This window comes from Ascoidea rubescens (genome assembly GCF_001661345.1).
Source record: "Ascoidea rubescens DSM 1968 unplaced genomic scaffold ASCRUscaffold_10, whole genome shotgun sequence".
Taxonomy (NCBI): Eukaryota; Fungi; Ascomycota; class Saccharomycetes; order Ascoideales; family Ascoideaceae; genus Ascoidea; species Ascoidea rubescens.
In genome coordinates this window covers 260,329-276,465 of record NW_017962922.1, presented here as the reverse complement: position 1 = coordinate 276,465, position 16,137 = coordinate 260,329, and the positions used below count along the sequence as shown (strand labels likewise).

The window sequence follows — 16,137 nt, the reverse complement described above, 5'->3', positions numbered from 1 at the left end:
GCGTTGACGGGCGCGAGATCCCGCTGCGGGCGCTGTGGTTGGAGATAAAAGCGGATCGAGCTTTGAGTCCCATTTTCCTATCATTGGAAAAACTGGAGCATCACGAAAATGGGAAAAGATGATTCTATGCTCATTCAATTGCTGATTTCATTTTTCATCACTGATAGTCTTAGCCGATTGCGAATATTGTAGATATTGCAGCTATCAGTTATCCATTTTGTTTTATGTGTTATCTTCGAGCTGGTTGTGCTATTTTTTTCGATATATATAAACATGATCAATTCTTTTTTTTTTCTTGAGGTCTTACTTTTTTTTTATTTCCTTTTCTTTTCTTTTTCCTTTTCTTTTCTTTTTCCTTTTCCTTTTCCTTTTCCTTATTGATTTCTATTTAGAGAGCAAGAAGAATTTTATTAATTGTCTACTTTTCTCTTCCAGTTTAATCAAATTTAATTTAATTCGGCTCTTTTAATTGTATTTTGCCAGATTTACTCTTCAATATGTATAGGTCAACGGCATTAATTAGGAAAAACGGATTGAAAGCTGATGGTAATATTCTCAAATCACTTGTCATGAAAAATAATAAGATAAGGTTTATTTCTACTACTCAAAAGAACTCGAACTTGACGACTACAACTCTTCTGTCAAATTCCAATCCAGGCTCATCAAGCCCTAACTTGAACAATGACAACAACAAATTGTCAACTAATATTGAATTTTTGGACACATTAAACAAACAAGAATTATTTCAGTTGTCATGCATTGGAATAGCCACTTTAAACAAATTTGTTTTGAACAGTGTCATAAAATTATTCCCATACATACCCATGAAAGTGATTAAAGGATTAGTTTACCAGTATTACTGTGGTGGTGAAACCTTTAACGATGTTGTTGAAACTGGAAAAAGATTGTCTGAAAGAGGTATTGATAATATGATGATATCCTTAACGATTGAAGATTGTAATGGAGAGAAAAACATTGATATTGATTATATTGTTGATGAGTCCATCAAGTCAATTGATCATATTTTGGTTCCGAATTTAATCAATCAATCTAAGAACATTAATCAAATCCCACCGGGATATATCGCTTTAAAACCTACAGCATTAGTTTCGGATCCCAAAAATGTTTTGAAAAATTTCAATCATCCAGATTATGAAAAACAAAGAAATGAATTGATTGAAAATTGTTCAAAAATCATTGAGCATGCTTGTAATAAAAACATTGAGTTATCCAAACAGTTTCCAGATCGAAAATCGCCATTTATAATTGTGGTGATTGACGCAGAATCATTTGAGTTGCAGCAAAATGTCTACATTTTGCAAAGAATTTTGTCGGAACGATTTAATAAAGATGAACATGAATTTATATCAGTTGTTGGAACTATTCAAATGTATCTAAAGCAATCGTATGACATGATTTTGAAAGAATTGGAATTGGCTTCGAAAAACAATTACAAAATCGGTTTGAAATTAGTTAGAGGTGCATATCTTCACACTGAGCCTAATAGAGCGCAAGTTATTCACGATACTAAAGAAGATACTGATAGCAACTATAACAAGGGGATTTCATTTATTATTAATGAAATTATCAAAAAGGGCAACAACTCCACTTGTTCACATTTAGTGGTTGCCTCTCACAACGACCAATCTTTGGTTAAGACCACTAATCTTTTAAAGAAGAACTCTTCATTGAATTCAAATAATATTGTTTTGGGCCAATTATTAGGCATGGCGGATGATATTGGGTTTAAATTGATCAATGAAATGAATGCTAAAAACATTATTAAGTATGTGCCTTGGGGTCCTCCTTTTGAAACCAAAGAGTATTTAAAACGAAGATTAGAGGAAAACGGTGATTCCTTAACTTCAAGAACAGACACTGGTTTAGGGCTTTTGAAAGGTGTTGTCAAAACAATAACTAAAAGATTATTTTGATATCTGTGTCAATACTAATTTTCACTTTTAATTTACATTTATATTTATATTTACATATAAATTGTATTTCATATTCATTCAAAAATTTACATGCATTTTTTTATAGAGCGTTAGACTAAGCAATAAACAAAATACAATATAATACTTTTGCGGTCATGACAAAAATTGCTTTTCCACAATTTGTCATTTCTAGTTGTGATGACCACATTATTTAGTATTCCAGCTTATGTTGTGGGTAAATCTTACTAAATCCAACATTTGTAAGGTTTAAAAAAATATAAGAGTGTAGATTTTATACTCCATTTGAATAAAAATCATCAACATTTATTCTACATTGATCGAACCAGATACCAGATTCTGTTCATAAATATATGCTTTTTGAAATGCATCTGAAGATCTACAATGTGTCAACTTAAATTTAAATAAGAGTGGAGCATTGCAGTATATCGCAGCACTTTATTTAAAGGTTTTTTCGATCAATAATATCATAAATCAACTATATTACGGGTTAACGGGTTAAATAGCTAATTATACAACCAAAAACAAAAAAACAATAAAATATAATGATTATACTGAAGCAGAGCTTGCAGAAACCTTAGTTTTGATCTGATGTACACTAAGTTGGTTTAGATATATCTCTAACAATTTCTAATCAAGCCGTTAAAATGAACCACTGAAATAAACCGTTGAAATGATAGTTTAAATATAATCAATGAGTTTGTACGTCAAATCTTGAGTGTGTTTATATCACAGCTGATGAAGAGTAGACTCAAGTCGAGAACAATATTTCAAATTGAAACTTCAGAATTGTGTTCAGACAAGAAAAGTTTAATTCAAGCAACCCTTTTCATTTCAACTGGAGTACAAAAGACTACAGAACATCGTCCAGCAACTAAACACGTCTGTCAATCTGAACATCCCAAACAATAGAAGCAACTCACTCATAAACAGCTCTCTCAATGCCTCTTCAAAGAACCGAACCGCTGCGTGTCTGCTCTCGCCAACAGCGCGTACCACTCGGCCACCAGCACCAGCACGGCCCGAGCACTGCCACCGCCAGCCCGTGCTGCACACTACTGCACACTCCTGCTGGCTGCTTGTGTCCAGCGCTGTGGCTTCTTTGTCTCAATGACGTTCTTTGGCTGCTGTGCACGTGCCGCAATAACCCCATTCGAATTTCGTGTGAACCTTATTTTTTTGTTCTCTCAGCGAAAAGCGCATTGATCAATCAGAGCCAGGCCTTGAGCCCAGATATATTCTCTTTCTCTGCTGTTTATGTAACAGCCACTGTCTTTATTCCTTATCTCGAGTCTGCACCCAAGGCTTGCTATAAATTGCTAATTATATTCCTGTTTATATTGCGATTGATAGATTTTTTCGTTTCCTTCTACCTCTTTCACTTTCTGAGATTCAATAACTTCAACTACCTTCTACCCAGTTTCATGGTAAATACCTGCTTTTGAAATTTGCTCAACAACATACAAACTGATCATGGATTTGTTACCAGAGAACGAAAAGGCTGTTTCGATAGATTCAACGTCAGTTTGCCAAACAAAACACTCTGGTACTTGCAAGTTGAAAAAACTCATCGCTTTTTTTGTTTCTATATCAACCCTCTTTTTGGTCTCCATTGTATCATTAAACAAATTGGGTCACCTCCCGTTAAATGCCAATATTCTTTCTGGCGACCAAGTCGATAGACCTCACAATATTAACAATGACAATGTCAAGGTCAGCAAAATCTCAAAATATTATTATACCGATGAACAGCTAAAAGAACTAGAATCCTTGAAATTATCAACAAACAACAATCCGGTTTTGATTGAAAAGTCTGATGGCTCCACTCAAGTTATCCATGGGAGATTTTTGCACATTACTGACTTACACCCCGATCCACATTACGTTCCCAACTCATCCTTTAAATCTGCTTGCCATAGAGGTGAAGGCCAGTCCTCCAAATATGGTGATGCCATTCTTGGTTGTGATTCTCCCTTGATCTTAGTTGAAGACACAATTGACTGGGTTGAAAAAAATCTCAAGGACAAAATAGACTTTATTGTCTGGACCGGTGATAACGTTAGACATGACAATGATAGAGCTATACCCAGATATGAACATGACATCTTTGAATTAAACCAAAACATCTCAAATCTCTTTTACAATTCTTTCAAAAACAAAGACTCCATTGACCCAAGAGACTTGTTGGTTAAATTGATTCCCTCCTTGGGCAATAATGATGTCTATCCACACAACTTATTTTCCCCTGGCCCAACCTTACAAAGCAGACAACTCTGGAAAATTTGGGAAAGATTTGTATCAAATGACCAATACCATGTTTTTGAAAATGGCGTTTACTTTTTTTCTGAAATCATTCCAAATCATCTAGCCGTTTTATCTATAAATACCTTATTTTTATTTAAAAGCAATCCCCTCGTTGACAACTGTGACAATAGGAAACAACCCGGCTATAAACTATTCACTTGGTTGGGTGTAACCTTGAAAGAACTAAGAAGAAGAAATATGAAAGTTTGGATGACTGGCCATGTTCCCCCAATTCCAAAAAACTATGATTACACCTGCTACAATAAATACGTATCCTGGACTTATGAATACAGAGACATCATCATTGGTGGTTTATACGGCCATATGAATATCGACCATTTCGTTCCTTTAGATGCTTTGGAAACCTACAACTATTACAACCAACTTTCAATCTCAAAAAATAACTCACAAATTCACGATCTAAAAGCTTTATTTCCAGATTTTATTGACGAAATCAACGAAATCACCAACACCCAACTGTTTCACTTAGATTCTTACCACGACTTTATCAACAATTATGAACACTTTCCTCATTCATCAAATGATTTCGATATCATGGGAGGCACCCCTGTTGGAAAAGTGGACTATATGGACACCGTTAGAAAATCCTTTTATTCAAAAATCAAATCAAAGAAAGCTGACTCATTTAATAGCTCGGAAAGATATTCAATTGTTCACATAACTGCAAGTGTCATTCCAACTTTTAATCCAGGTATTAGAATTTGGGAATACAACATTTCTGGTTTAGACAATGAATTCTCAGCATTAAGCTCTCCCAATTATGATCCATGGCCCGTTTTCTTTAAAAATGCTGAAATTAATTTGAAAAATGAATACCCTGATATCTTTCCTGATAATGATTCAGAATATTTTGATCACTTTATCAATCGCAACCTTTATGACGATAATGATGATGATGACAACGAGAATTATGATAACACTGATAATTATATAACATCTGATGTATTAAAAGATCCAAGTGTTCCTCCAAAGAAACCCGATGATATCGAAGCTGGTCCTGCTTACAATCCTCAATTATTTACACCTCTTAAATATGCCCAGTATTATTTGGATTTAGAATCTATAAATAAAGGCAAAAAAGACTTTGGTTATGAATTTGAATATTCAACCGATGAAGAGTATAATATGGACTCTTTATTAGTACAAGATTGGCTCGATTTTGCAAAGAATTTAGGTAAACCAGTCAAAGCAAAGGGTGATAAAGTATTTGAAGCAAATCAAAACAAAGGCAAAAAAGATAAAAAAGGCAATAAAAGTAAAAAAGAAAAAGAAATTCAATTGCAAAAATTGTGGCAAAGTTATTTAAAGCACAGTTTTATAAGTTCTAATTATGAAAATTTAGACTATTAATTGTTTCTATCACATTAATACATACATTCAAACATAAACATCAATATATATATTATAGATATATATAAATAGCGTTTTTTATTTCTTTTTTTAAATTATTTTTTTTATTTATAAAATTTTAAAGATTTTTACTTCTTCTATTAATTATTAAGCAGTTTTTTTGTTTTTTTTTGCAATAAAGGTATAATAAATAAAAACGTTTTATTAATTATAAAGCTCAAGTGAAGTCTTAGCTTCAACGAAATAAGAGAAGGTATATAAAACGATAAAATTCAGGTAAAAATAAAGGGTATTAACAAAATAAATAGGTGAAACAAAATATAAAAAATTGTCTAAAAGTAAAAGATACAGAAACGGTTAAAAAAAATTGTAATTCATAAAATAATATTATCAAAAACTCAAAAAATTAAAATTTTTAACCAAAATACAATAAGTCTTTTGGCAGCTTATCGAACAAAATCATGTAAGTCAAGGGTTTCATTACTAGGATCGTCTTCAATAGTACTGATATTTGAAAAATCAGATCTGTAAGGATTTCCTGCTTTACCGCTTACTCTAAAAGATAGAATTCTTTGGGTGGAAGCAGGAAGAGAAGATTTTGATATTTTTCTGTTAGAAAAATCGGCTAAATTTTTTTTGATTGAGTCAATTCTGCTTGGACTTACCAGCAACTGATCAACTGTTGAAGTTGAAAAATCTATGTTTGAAGCAATGGAAGTATTGAAAGAGTTCATGGAATAGTTATGAGGCATGGCATGGTCCATGTCAAAGATGCTAGACGTAATTGAACTTATCAATGATTCTGAGTTATTGCTTGATGGAGAGCGCAAATTATTGGAAAAAGAATCAAGACCAGTATCATTCACTTTAGCAAAGTTAGCAATTGGTTTGCCAGATTTGACATCATCAACCCAATCCACTTTTTCGTTATTTTTTTTATAATTGTTTGATTTATTTTCCACTTGCATTAAATGATTCAAATCGTTAGAAGATTTTTTAGACTTTGCTTTTGAAATCCATTCAACTTGGTTTTCTTCATCTTCAAAGGCAAAATTTTTGCTAGGCGAATCATTTTTAGTTGCTAGTGGAAGGGTTTTTCTTGTTCTAGCAGCTGCTACCCATTTAATCGATTGACTATTATCATCTTCTTTTGATTTATTCCCAAAATCTTTAATTGAAGAATATGATTTTCTTTTTGATAATGCAGCATTAACCCATTCTGGACCCTTTTCAAGGCTCTCATCTTTTCGGACCATTCCATCAATATCAATAACTGATTTTCTTCTTCTAGCGGTTTGAACCCAGTCCACCTCTTCATCAAGATTTGTTTCATTGGTCTTTTGCTTGCCTTCAATTTTGTTTAGTTTATGAGCTGATGTTTTCAAAATTGTTTCCAATCCATCATCTGATCCTTTTGATTTTCTTTTCTCAACCTTGGACTTAATATGGTTGGAAAACAAATTCACCCCAATTTTACTCAATTGTTTTAAAGCTTCGGGATCATCTTCTTTAGGTTTCTCAACAACAGCAGCTGGTTTTAATTTTTCAATTTTCTCTAATGCTTCAGGCAATTCTTCATAGTCTTTTTCAACTTCTTTTGGAGATTTTAAGCTCTTAATTTTAGTAATAGCTTCAGGGATACTATTTTCCCTTAACTTTTTTATGGAGGTTTTTCTAAGAACATTAATTTGGTTTAAAGCTTCTGGAATCGAATCAACTTTTTTTGGTGAAGGAGGTGCTTTTTTTAATTGAGCAAATATTGGCGGAAAATCTGAGTTAAAATCTTTTGTGGTTTTCTTGACATCTTTATCGACTTTTTTTAAAGAAACTTTAGGCATTTCAATTGCAAAATTTTGATTCAAAACTTTGTTTTGCTCTCGGTTAGTTTTTTTTAACGATATAGCTTTAAGATCAACAATCTGATCTTGTATGGCAACAACTTCCTCTTCGGCTTCATTTTCTTGATTTTCTTCATTCTGCTCATTTAATTTGTTTATTTCATTGAAATTATTAATTCGATTTTTAATTGATCCAAAACGCTTTGAAGCACTTTGAGTGATTGATGTGTCTTGCAAGTTTTTTAATTCATCTAGAGAAGTAATGTGTTTCCCAGGAGATTTTTGCAAAGCACTGGCTAGCCAATCCTTTTCTTGATTCTCTTGATCAATCATTCTGTTGAATTTTGCAATATGGCTTCTAGTTGGACTAGCTTCTCTACTTGGTATTTTCGAGTCAACTCTATTAGGTGATGGTTGAGTATGATTAGGAAAAGCATGCATGGCACTATTTATCCAATCATTTTTTTCGTCTGAGTCTGCTCTATTCACATTTTTTTTCATTGGTTTAGTAGACTCGTTTTTTTCAGCGATTGATTCCAAGTTTTTCTTAGGTGGTGATGGAGAACCCCAGTACGTTCTTCTATCAACTGGTGAAAAATCCAGCTTATTGGCCGTTGATTTTTTCATTGCCGGTGCTTTTGCAGCAGCAACAGCAAATAAAGCATGTTCGGCAGTGGGCATTGGAATATATCTGTCGACGGTGGAGTTGTTACGAGAAGGTCTTGATGAATGAGTTCTTTTTATTGCACTTGCAATAAAAAAACCCTTGTCTTTTGGTTTTAGTGGCGAAACTTCTAATGTATCAGTAGTATCGATAATTGAATTATCGTGGTAACTTATGTCAGCCAATTTGTTAAAACTATTGCTTTTGAATGGAGATGCAGATCTAGAATTGTTTTTTTGTATAGCACTTGAAATAAAACCACCTTTATACTTTGTAGGTTTAGGTGGTGAGATCTCTTGGATGCTCCAGTCATCATCTTCATCGTCTAAATTTATTACCTCAATTTGATTAGAATGTGGTTTAGTTGGAGTGTTAAAAGAATTGACAGCCTGGGGTGATCGGCCAGGCGAATATTGATTAAGATTTCTTTTATCATTGTCTTCATTGGTTTTTTGAACATGAGCAACATATTTGTAGTTAATTATTTTTGGATTAACTATATTCAAAGGTTTTGTATTGTTACTAGTAAAACCGCTAATTCCAGTTTCATTTGAAAAATTATTCTTTTGAAGTAAATCTAAACTTTGATTTTCAGTTTTTTTCAAAAAAGGTGAGTCCTCATTTGAATTGAAATTATTCTTTAATTTATTGTTATTTAATTTTTGAGTGTTAATGATTTTCCGAGCAACAAAATCTGGTGTGTCATCATTCAAATAGCCTTTGTCTTCAAGATTACTTAAATCATCTTTGTTTTGCATGGTAGGAGATATGCTATTAGCATTTCCTGTTGAATTCATATAAAACTCCATTGCTTGTTTAACTCTTGATTTTGGAGAAACTAACTTATTTGATTGATGCTTTGATGATAAAGATTTTTCAAATTCGTTCAGTGAAGAAGACTGAAAATTCATCAAATTGGACGTAAATTTTGAATTTTGTTTATTAAAAGTAGAATCAGTTTTAACAGGAGAAACACTTCTATACATCATCTTAGGAGCAATAAAACCATTATTTCTTACTGGGGATGCACTCATAGAAGTGATTTTTGACTTGAAGTCAGAATTGGCTTTAGGCAATTCCTTTAAATTGACAAAAACTTTACAATTTGTTTGAGGAGTTTTTGGAAGATCTACAGGCTCACCAATTTTTTCAAATCTATTCCTTCTTTCATTGAAATCATTGGAACCACTTTTCAGTTGTGAAACCGGTTCTTTTATAGCCTTGGTAGCTGGTGTAGAATTGTAATCAATAAAATGCTTTTTTGGAGCTGTTTTTGGTTTGGGATTTGAAAGGACGTCTTCCTTAAAATCTGGAGCATTAGGCGTGAAAATTTTAGTGTTGATATTTTTAAAAGAACTCTTTTTTTGCATTTTAATTTTTTCATCATGTTTTTTCAATAAAGTTAGAAGCTTGCTTGATTCACTTTCAGGTTTGTTTTTCTTGGAGTTGTTAACACTTTTCAAGTTTCTATTTGATGTTTTTGGTGTTGGACCTAAAGTAGATCGAGTGTTGTTTTTTCCCAATAACTCTTCTGATTTCTTAGATAATTTGGAAATCAAGTTTAAATGAGATTCTGAGATTGACAAGCTAGAATTCAGTGTTGCATTTGAAATTATTTTGGTAGGCAGTTCAATTTTGCTTGGAGAATTGCTTGTAGGAGGAGGTGAAGGTAATTTTCTTTTGGATGTGATTTTAGCAGATCTTTGAGATAACTTTCTTAAAAGATCCATCGAATCAGGGTTGATCTTATATTTTTCATCTGAACTTTCCTCACTGCTATCGATAGATAAGATTTCAATATCACCATTGGTTTTAGCTTCAGAAGAGCTTTTTAAAGCTGTTTGATTTAGCTCATTATTTTTATTAAAATTATTTTCTAGGTCAGATTCGGAATCAGATTCCACATCAGACAAATTAATAATTCGAGAGGGCAGGATGAGTGGTTTTTCGTTGATATATTCATTATTTGTATTTTGATCATAATAATTGGCAGCAGGCTCACTATGGATTGTAAAAGAGGTTGATTTTCGATTTTCTTTGGATAAGCTTAAAGGAAAAGAAGGTTCAGGGACAATTTTAATGGAATTTTTCCTTTTAAATTCTAAAAATTCCTGATAATCAAAATTTCTTTCATCAAAATTAGTTTTAGTTGAAAAGTTTTGCAATCTTTTCATAATCGAGTTATTAAAAAAAACATTTGGTGGCTCATTTCTTGTTTGAGTGGTCAAAGGTTTGTTAAAATTAGAGTTCAAGTCATTTTCAGGATATAAATTGTCATTCAAGTTTAGATCAAGACTTTTAATGCGGTTTTCTCTTCTTTCAGAATTTCTCAAAACACTGCTTGTGATATCAGCCAAAACCGTTGTTTCATTATAGTTGGAACGAAAAGAGGTATTGTCAATTTTTTTCCTGATTTCATCCAAGTCGTCTAGGTTATCTAAATTGTCCAAATCATCAATGGTGTACTGTAGTTTATTAGAAGAATTTTTGTTTGAATTATTTTGTTTAGAAAAAGAATTTTGAGAATTTTGAGAATTTTTCAATAAAGATAAACTTTCATCAAATTTTTTTTGGAGGTTTTCAATTTTATCAAAATTATAAGCGGACTGGTATTTTAGAGGGCTATTTGAAAAATCGATTGAATCATTGTTGTAATTGCTATTAAAGTTGTTATAATTATTTTTGTTATTATTACTATTATTATTATTATCATTGTTATAATTATTATTGTAATTATTTTTATAATTAATATTTTCTTTATCAGATTCATAAGACAAGTCTTTGTCAATGGGATTGCTATGTTCAAATATATCAGGTAGAGGTTTGTTTTTATTAATTTTTGGTTTGTTTATGTTAACATTATTATTTGTATAACCGTCATTTGCAATATTTAATTGAGTAGCTTTTGAAGGTGATAATTGTCTAGCAATTGGAGACAACAAATTCAACATTTGTTCATCATAGGCATCATCATAGTTTTGCAAATTAACATTTGTAATATCCTTATTATTGTTAATATTGTTGATATTTGGATCAAAGGTATTGTTAAAAGACAGATTTGAAGACGGTTTCCGGCGATTTTTGGTGTATACTTCCCTTGATCTTTTGATCGTCAGTTGTCTTTTAATAATTGAACTGTCATTAGTGCTATTGGTATCATCTTTCAAAATTGACTTTTTGTAAGCATTAAAATCTAGATCAAGAGACTTTACTGACATAGTAATTGAGTTGTCAGAATCTGTAGGCAAAGAAAAAAAAGAATACTTTGTTAGAATAAACAGATAGAATTGACATAAAAAAAACCCCAAAAGTCAACCATACTTACCATGATCTTGATCTTCTTCGCCATACTGGCTGTTATAATGCGAGTAAAAATTTGCACTGTGAGACTTCCTTTTTCTGATATCTTCCTCTAATGTTCTTGCTAATTGTTCGTCTTCTCTGACCCTTTTATCATTTAATTCTCTTAAACTTTGAAGATAGTTTGAAATATCAAGATCCATTATTTCAATGATATTCTCATGAAGAGAAAAAAATAAACTTTTGCTACAAAGATTATGATAAATCACTATCACTCGCTGAGCCCAGATAGAAAACAAAAAGTGAAAAAGCCAAATGCAAATCAAAAACAATCAAAAAAATCAAAAAAATCAAAAATAAAGATAAATAAAAACCCAGATCAAAATGGATCACAACAGATCAAGAATGTCAGATCAAACAGAAAATAAAGGAAACCACAGCATTAATAAATGTAGAAACATTATAAATAAACATGAATTGTGTTTGAAAGTGCAGTAATCAAATGCTTTTTCCCAATTAAGCAAAATGTCAATAAAAACACAGCCGGAGCGGACATTAGAATCCGTGCATGGGTGTGTGATCCAGCACCGGATATTAGACACGGGTGGAGTTATCCTGCTTTACGGAATGCCATGGATAGCCGGTTTTCTTTCCGGTTCTCCCACTGCGCGGATTTATCCACTAAACCAATGAGGTTTTCGTCTTTAATAATTTGGCATTTGGAGAAGTTGGAGCTGATACCAACACTTGCAGCTGTTATTCATCTTCCCTTCAAAAGCGATAGTAACAATGTCCTCTGCTCCATTACCATTGCCATTTACTGCTGCCAACAGAAAGTTGGTCTGCAGCTATTATCTCCAATCTTTGAGGCTAGCTAGAAACTGGATTTTCAGAAGAGATTTATACAGAAAACAATGCATGGAGCTCCGAAGAAAGTTTGACATTAACAAAGATGTTTCTGATCCAAAAGAACTAAACAAAATCATAAGGGAAACTCAAGGCTTACTCTATGAGCTTAGACATCCTGATCCAATTATTCCTCCCGGAAGACCAGGAGGTACCAAATACGAAAGGGTTGTTCCTCCCAAGTTGGACACTCCTTACCCATCTGATGTTTAGATTATCAACGTTGTGTTATTTGATATTTAGTCCAATCAAGAGCACAAAACGTTTAGAAAATACAGTAATGAATTATCAAATTGCGGTTAATAAAATTTGTGCATGCATATCAAAATTTATATTTAGTTTAGGAATTGATTCGAATGATTCTAATTCTCTTCTTGTCTTATCAAGTATTCATATGTATTTTTTTATTTTAATATTCTAGGTTTTGTTTTCCAATAGATGTTCACTTTTTAAAAGCAAGAATTTCAACAAAGCATGCATCGAAATTTTTTGCAATACCGAAAATACACAATTTTGTTCCATAAAAACAAGAAAAAAACAAGAAAAAAAAACAAGAAAAACATCCAATGTTATTGCTATAAACCATTGATTTTTTTACTTTATATAATTAATGAATTAAGAATCAGCTTATCTTCTTCTGCGTATATTTCATAACATAGTGTTTCCCCATTGATATAAGTAACATAGATGAAATATTTGTCTTGCGAATAGATTCCATTTTTTCGCTGCGCATTATCATTCAAATCAACATAGCTATCACTGAATCCCACCTTTCTTACAGCTAGCCCACTTATTGATTTGAGCATTCCATGTCCTTTGATTGATGTTTTATAAACGTTTGGAAAAATTAACTCTTGCCGAAACCCATACAATCCTCTGAATGTAGTTAATCTGAAAACTGAAATTACACCTGATTGAGTTGCAATGACAATAGCAGATAAATCCGGTATCAAGATTGAAATTGATATTCGATTTGCTGCGGTAAGCTCTTCCATTCGACCACCATGGTCTACATCTAGTATTTCTAATAATGAATTATTTTCATCTATATTAAAGGAAAATATAGAATTTGTACCAGCATTGCAAATTAATTTGTTTGGATTGAATATTCCTAATCTTGTTTTGGTGGTAACCAATAGCACATGTTTTTGAAATTCATTATTTAATTCTGCTATTGGTTGCCAGTATTTTTTTCCGTTTATACTTTTATACGTTTTTTTTCGTTTCCGCTGAACTTTCAAATAATATGCGTCATAGAATTTTCTGTATCTCTTAATTGTATCATCCAATGTTGAAAAGTTTTTTATGCTGCGAGAATCCAATGATTTTGCACTATCACTTCTGCCGTTTGAATTGTTTCTATGTTCTCTATTCGAGAAACTACTATTGTTGGATATAAAGTTGGGTCTTGAACGATTAATGAGATGATTACGATTATTATTCCCAATCGGTGAATCATTAGGATCATCCTCCAGATCTGTATCATCAAGAGAGGGAAGAATGTAATGAATTCCGCCTATGAATCGAAGCAAAGCATTCAAATCAGAAGATGTAGTAATTCGGAATTCGCTCATCAAAGATATTAGTGAACGATCTATTACTGGAACATTAAAAAAATGCAAATTTTTTGATATACCTAAATCGTCAGATACCATTGGATCACTTTCTCCATCTAAAATTTCACTTTTTTTTAAAAATGATTGAATCAATTCACTTTGATCAATGTATGTATCTCCAAGCAATAAATTCAATGAAGAAACTTTTTTGAAATATTTTTTATTTATTGTATTGACTGTCCATCCATCTTCGTCTAAAACCTGACGCGAAATTATGATGGGAGTTGAAAATTTAACTCTGGAGAATTTTAATTTAGATAATTTTTTCATTTTTTGAAATAATTTTTGTTTCTCATCAATATTATGTCTTTCATCACTTGAAATACTTGAAACACTTGATAGTTCGGTTTGTGTTTCTTCTGCTGTTTCATAGATTTCATTTTGGTTGTCTGTATTTATTTCAATAGAATCACTAGTTAAATCAGCAACGCCAATATTTTCATCAAAATCTATATCGTGTGTTAAGCAAAAATTCAGCAAATCCAAATAACTGGGTCCTCTTGGACCAAAAACTTTTTCCATTTTAAATTCAAAAATAACTAGTTCACCAAATATAGCAGTAGCAGCGATATGCACAGTTATATTTAACATCGACGATACAGGACTACTTTTCAAGCGTGAATGTATGTTTTTCTTTTTTCCATTTTCATAATTTGTAAAAGAGCCAGAATTTTTCTCATCCGAATTACTATCTTGATTATCATTGTCCCAATATTCGTTATCATCATCATCATCATCATCATCATAATATTCATCGTCATCATCTTCTTCATCATTGTTTATAAAAGAAATATCAGGTATGTTATGCATCAATTCATTTGTTGTTACTGCATAAAAAGTTGCTTCACTGTGTTCGGTAGCTAAATAAAACAAGGTGATTGTTTTACTATTATCTCCAACAGCAATCATGTTATATTTATTATGAAAATCAATTGACCAAGCCGATAAGCCAACTCTAAGTTGAAAATTGGGATGGTTGTGAAACAAGTCCTCTTTATTGGAAGTATTTGAGTGATTAAATTGATCAGTAAATTCCAAATTTATTCTTGGGGAATTTGAGAAACTATTTAAATTTTTCAAACGATCATTAGCTTTTTTATCGATATAGTCACGGATAAAACAGTTTGATCTTTCGAGTAGTATATCTGTAAACCAGATTAGTATTCTTCCATCATCAGTGGTGACGGCTAATACTTCTCTATCTAAAAACGTTGAAACTTTCAAGCAATTAATTGAGTAAGGAAATGAGTAATTGATTGCAGCAAGGCGGTCTCTCATGAACTGTTCCCGGTTGTTTCGATCGTATGGAATTGTATTGAATCTCAATAGTGGATGTTTCAAGGGTAAACCTGTTACTTCATTTATGCCCAAAATAAATATTTCAGATTTGATGGCATAAAACATGACATTTGAATATTTTTTGGAAGCAGATAATAAATTCCCTTTATATTTAAAATTTGTGTAATTGTCCTCCGAGACAAAATTTGAATCATTAGAGGGTGTTGTATTGTGCAATAGATTGTTTGTTTCTTCAAAGATGTCATTATTGATATTGGGCTGTGATCTTAAAAAGGTTTCATTATTAATATTATTATTTAAGTTATCATTGAACCGTTGAGTGATTGGTGGATTATTTTCACGATTTAGATTAATGTTTGTATTGTCTGTCATGTTTAAATTGATAGGTGGATTATTATTGTTATTATTATTGTTATTGTTGTTATTATTATCATCATTTAAAACGCTAGTAGTATTGTTATTGGTATTTGTATTTCTGGTATTATGTGGATCAAAAGAACTATAGAGCATGTAGTTGTCAGTTGAAAAGTCTATTTTTCTTTTTCCCAAAAATTTAATGTTTAAAGAGGAAAATTTATTGTCAAAGTTGAATTTTGAGCCTGGCTGTGATTTTACAGCAAAGTGAGGAGAAAAAGATACTTCATGCACTTTATTTAGATTTGAGATATTTATGCCATTCATGAACTCTTCGTTATTTAAATGGTTGAAAAAACAATCGTTTCTGTAGTTGAATTTTATATAAGCATCATTTGGGTCCTTTGAGTAGTAATTATTAATATTATTATTGTTATTGTTATTGTTATTGTCATGATCATTATCATTATCATTGTCATTATCATTGTCATTGTCATTGTCATTGTCATTGTCATTGTCATTGTCATTATAAT

At 31.7% G+C, this 16,137-nt stretch overlaps 6 protein-coding genes across 6 annotated transcripts; 4 read left to right on the top strand and 2 right to left on the bottom strand.

The window, feature by feature from the left end:
* The first annotated feature begins 321 nt into the window (after window positions 1-321).
* PUT1 (proline dehydrogenase) lies at window positions 322-2,086 on the top strand. Its single transcript, XM_020193632.1, has one exon. The coding sequence runs from the start codon at window positions 498-500 to the stop codon at window positions 1,932-1,934; it is 1,437 nt and encodes a 478-aa protein (XP_020046179.1). The 5' UTR covers window positions 322-497; the 3' UTR covers window positions 1,935-2,086.
* A 504-nt stretch (window positions 2,087-2,590) lies between these two features.
* ASCRUDRAFT_76814 (uncharacterized protein) lies at window positions 2,591-2,880 on the top strand. Its single transcript, XM_020193631.1, has one exon. It carries the CDS (start codon window positions 2,691-2,693, stop codon window positions 2,862-2,864), a length of 174 nt encoding a protein of 57 aa, XP_020046178.1. The 5' UTR covers window positions 2,591-2,690; the 3' UTR covers window positions 2,865-2,880.
* A 290-nt stretch (window positions 2,881-3,170) lies between these two features.
* On the top strand, window positions 3,171-5,759 carry ASCRUDRAFT_76813 (endopolyphosphatase; the record flags this gene model as incomplete). The annotated part of the gene is made up of 1 exon (XM_020193630.1): window positions 3,171-5,759. A coding segment is annotated over exon 1 (1,946 nt), but the record flags the coding sequence as incomplete, so codon positions are not given.
* Window positions 5,760-6,073: 314 nt separating this feature from the next.
* ASCRUDRAFT_9079 (uncharacterized protein) lies at window positions 6,074-11,632 on the bottom strand (the record flags this gene model as incomplete). The annotated part of the gene is made up of 2 exons (XM_020195060.1): window positions 6,074-11,367; window positions 11,455-11,632. The coding sequence occupies 2 exons, from the start codon at window positions 11,630-11,632 to the stop codon at window positions 6,074-6,076; spliced, it is 5,472 nt and encodes a 1,823-aa protein (XP_020046176.1).
* Window positions 11,633-12,218: 586 nt separating this feature from the next.
* On the top strand, window positions 12,219-12,548 carry ASCRUDRAFT_36735 (NADH dehydrogenase [ubiquinone] 1 beta subcomplex subunit 9; the record flags this gene model as incomplete). Its single annotated transcript, XM_020190709.1, has 1 exon — window positions 12,219-12,548. One exon carries the CDS (start codon window positions 12,219-12,221, stop codon window positions 12,546-12,548), a length of 330 nt encoding a protein of 109 aa, XP_020046175.1.
* A 386-nt stretch (window positions 12,549-12,934) lies between these two features.
* Window positions 12,935-15,355, bottom strand: ASCRUDRAFT_36932 (uncharacterized protein; the record flags this gene model as incomplete). Its single annotated transcript, XM_020190725.1, has 3 exons — window positions 12,935-13,564; window positions 13,943-14,258; window positions 14,547-15,355. 3 exons carry the CDS (start codon window positions 15,353-15,355, stop codon window positions 12,935-12,937), a joined length of 1,755 nt encoding a protein of 584 aa, XP_020046174.1.
* Window positions 15,356-16,137: the final 782 nt, after the last annotated feature.